The 3,285-nt window shown below is 37.8% G+C and overlaps 1 protein-coding gene across 1 annotated transcript; it reads left to right on the top strand.

Moving 5' to 3' along the window:
• The first annotated feature begins 587 nt into the window (after nucleotides 1–587).
• On the top strand, nucleotides 588–1,871 carry LOC115985470. The gene is made up of 3 exons (XM_031108412.1): nucleotides 588–1,074; nucleotides 1,186–1,208; nucleotides 1,413–1,871. Exons 1-3 carry the CDS (start codon nucleotides 588–590, stop codon nucleotides 1,869–1,871), a joined length of 969 nt encoding a protein of 322 aa, XP_030964272.1.
• The last annotated feature ends 1,414 nt before the right edge of the window (nucleotides 1,872–3,285 follow it).

The following is a 3,285-nucleotide window of genomic DNA, read 5'->3' as shown; positions in this document are numbered from 1 at the left end:
ATCCCTTGTTCTTGCATCATGCTAAGAGTCCAAGTTTAGTGCTTGTTACATGGCCTTTAATTGGTGGAGAAAACTACTCAGCTTAGGCTCGAGCTGTAAGGAAGGCTTTGCTCCCAAAGAACAAATTGGGATTCATTGATGGGACTCTGACTCTTACATCACCATAGATTTCTACTCCCTCATCTGTGCAAGCATGGATTAGGTGTGACAACATGGTTGGAACCTGGTTGACCAATTCAGTCCCTACGAAGCTTCAAGCAAGCATCATCTATGAAGACACTGCCTTAGAGATCTAGAATGACTTGAAGAATCGTTTTGCCCAAACCAATGGACCAAGGGCATTCAATCATCAAAAGGAAATTGCAGAATTACATCAAGGTGAGATGACCATCATTGATTGCTTTACTCAGTTGAAAGTCTTTTGGGATTAATTGCAAAATCTTAGTCCATTTCCTTCTTGCACTTGTGGAAAGTGTGTATGCAATATCAACAAAAGGCTTAATGATTTGCGAGGTAGAGAGTCTGTGATGAAGTTTCTAATGGGAGTGAATGATTCTTTTTCACAAGTTAGGATTCAAGTGTTACTTATGGATCCAATTCCATCTCTTAGTAAGATTTATTCTTTGTTGATTCAAGAAGAAACACATAGATCAATCCCAAATGCTTCTGTTGTTAAGGTTGATTATACTATTTTTGCTGCTAAAGTGTCCACTAATCATGTCACTCATGGTTCCAATTTTGCTAATTCTGGTGGGAAGGGTAAGGATAGACCAATTTGTACACATTGTTGTAAGACTAGTCATACTGTGGATAAGGGCTACAAGTTACATGGTTTTCCACCAAGGTTTAAGTTCAAGAATAAACCTTCTATAGCACACCAAGTCTCCTCAGGTTCAGATTCAGATATTGCTTCTCCATTGCATCAATCTTCTGCCTTCACACCTGAGCAGTGTCAGCAGCTTTTAGCTTTGTTTGGTGTACCCAATTCTTCCCTTCCAGCAACACCTCATGCATCAGAGAGTCCAATGGCCAATGTAGCATCTTCTTCCAACTCTACTAAAGTGGCAATGGCAGGTATGGACTTTTCTCATAGTGTTTTTGCTACATAAGTGGTCAATAGGAGGGCTTATGGTAGTAATACTTGGGTGTTGGATACTTGTGCCACTGATCATTTTGTATGTTCAGTTGATTTGTTAACCTCAATCGCTGTTACTAGATAGTCCTTGGTTCAATTGCCTAATGGGGAATCAGCTTAAGTAACTCATATTGGGACTGTTGTTCTTTCTTCTTCTCTTATTCTCAAGAATGTCATTTGTTTCCCATCTTTTACCTTTAATCTTTTTTCTGTTAGTACTTTGACTCAATCTCAGCTATATTGTCTTGTTTTTCTATCTGCTTATTGTTTTGTTCAGGACCTTACTTCCTGGAAAACGATTAGGGTAGGCAAGACACTTGATGGATTGTATCTGTTGCAGTTAGATAGCCTTCAACAATCCTCTAGTTCTTCCCTTGCTGCCTTCTTAGCTGCTTACAACATCAATGATGTTTTTAGTCACTTCACTGCAACAATTTCCACACGTTTACCTTCTCAATCTTTTTCCATTTGGCATGCAAGATTAGGTCACCCATCTGATGTCAGACTTAATACTTTATGTCATGTTATTCCTTCATTACAACCTTCATGTAATAAAGATTGTAAAATCTGTCCTATGGCAAAACTTAAGAGATTTCCTTTTCCTTTTCATAATAAAATCAGTAATTGTGCTTTTGATTTGGTTCATATGGATGTATGGGGACCAAATTCAACTCCTACTTTGGATGACTTCAAGTATTATTTAACTGTTGTGGATGATGCTACAAGAGCAACTTGATTATTTTTTATGAAGTCTAAATCTGAAGTTAGGTAGTTATTTTACTCTTTCTATACTATGGTTCATACAAAATTTGACCTTAAAATCAAAGCTATTAGAACTGATAATGCTAAAGAGTTTGAGATGTTTGATTTTCTCAATTCTCATGGAATTATCCATCAACGCAGCTGTGTTTACACTCCACAACAAAATTTTATTGTGGAGAGGAAACATCAACATCTTCTTTGCATAGCTAGGGCTTTGCAAATTCAATCACAGCTTCCTATTAAGTTTTGGGGTGACTGTGTTTTACATGCTGTCTATCTCATTAACAGACTTCCTTCACCTTTATTGCATGATAAACACCTTTTGAACTCCTTTTTCATAAGCTTCCAGATTATTCTCATCTTAAAGTTTTTGGTTGCTCGTGTTTTGCCTCAACCATTCCTCATACTAGAAACAAATTCTCTCCAAAGGCAAGGAAATGTGTTTTTCTTGGTTATCCCTTCAATGTTAAAGGGAATAAGGTTTTTGACATTGAATCTCATACTGTCTTTGTCTCTAGGGATGTCATCTTTCATGAAAGTGTTTTCCCTTTTGTTTCTACTTCTTGTGGTTCTGTTTAACAACCTATCTTACCTTTGCCTTGTGTTCCTGCTGTTAATCCTCTTTTTGATAACATAATTCAATCTAAAACCTCTCTGCTGTACCTCATGATTCAATCATCCATATTTATCATTCTCTTGATGATGATTTACTTGATAAGGTCCCTGCAGAACCCCTTGATCCTATTGTTGATTTTGTCCTTCTTAGAAGGTCTTCTAAGGTTGTCAAACAACCTTCCTATTTACAAGCTTATCACTACAGCCAGGTATCTTTTGTTCTTGATGCCTCTCTTCCTCAATCAGGTACTTTTCATCCTCTTGCTTCCCATGTTTCTTATCACTACCTCTCTCCTTCTTACAAGTTTTTCTGCTGTTCCATTTCTTTCGTTGTTGAGCCTACTTACTATTACCAAGTTGCTTCTGATCCCAAATGACAAGAGGCCATGGCTGCTGAAATAGCTGCCCTTGAGGCTAATCATACCTGGACATTGACCCCACTGCCTGCTGGTAAAAGCCTATTGGATGTAAGTGGGTGTATAAGATTAAGTACAAGGCTGATGGTTCAGTTGAAAGGTACACGACACAGTTAATTGCTAAAAGATTTACATAGAAAGTGGGTGTGGATTACTTTGAAACTTTTTCCCCTGTGGCCAAGATGGTTTCTCTTAAAGTTCTTCTTGTTGTGGCTGCAATTCAGGGCTGGTTTCTTAGTCAATTGGATGTGAATAATGTCTTTCTTCATGGTGATTTGGATGAGGAGGTCTATATGGCTCTTCCACAAGAGTTTCATAGTTAGGGGAAGGTAGTTTGTAAGCTAAATAAGTCCTTAT

This window comes from Quercus lobata, chromosome 4, assembly GCF_001633185.2.
Source record: "Quercus lobata isolate SW786 chromosome 4, ValleyOak3.0 Primary Assembly, whole genome shotgun sequence".
In the NCBI taxonomy this organism is placed as follows: domain Eukaryota; kingdom Viridiplantae; phylum Streptophyta; class Magnoliopsida; order Fagales; family Fagaceae; genus Quercus; species Quercus lobata.
Note: the sequence above shows the minus strand (reverse complement) of the source record. Positions and strands in the feature narration are given on the sequence as shown.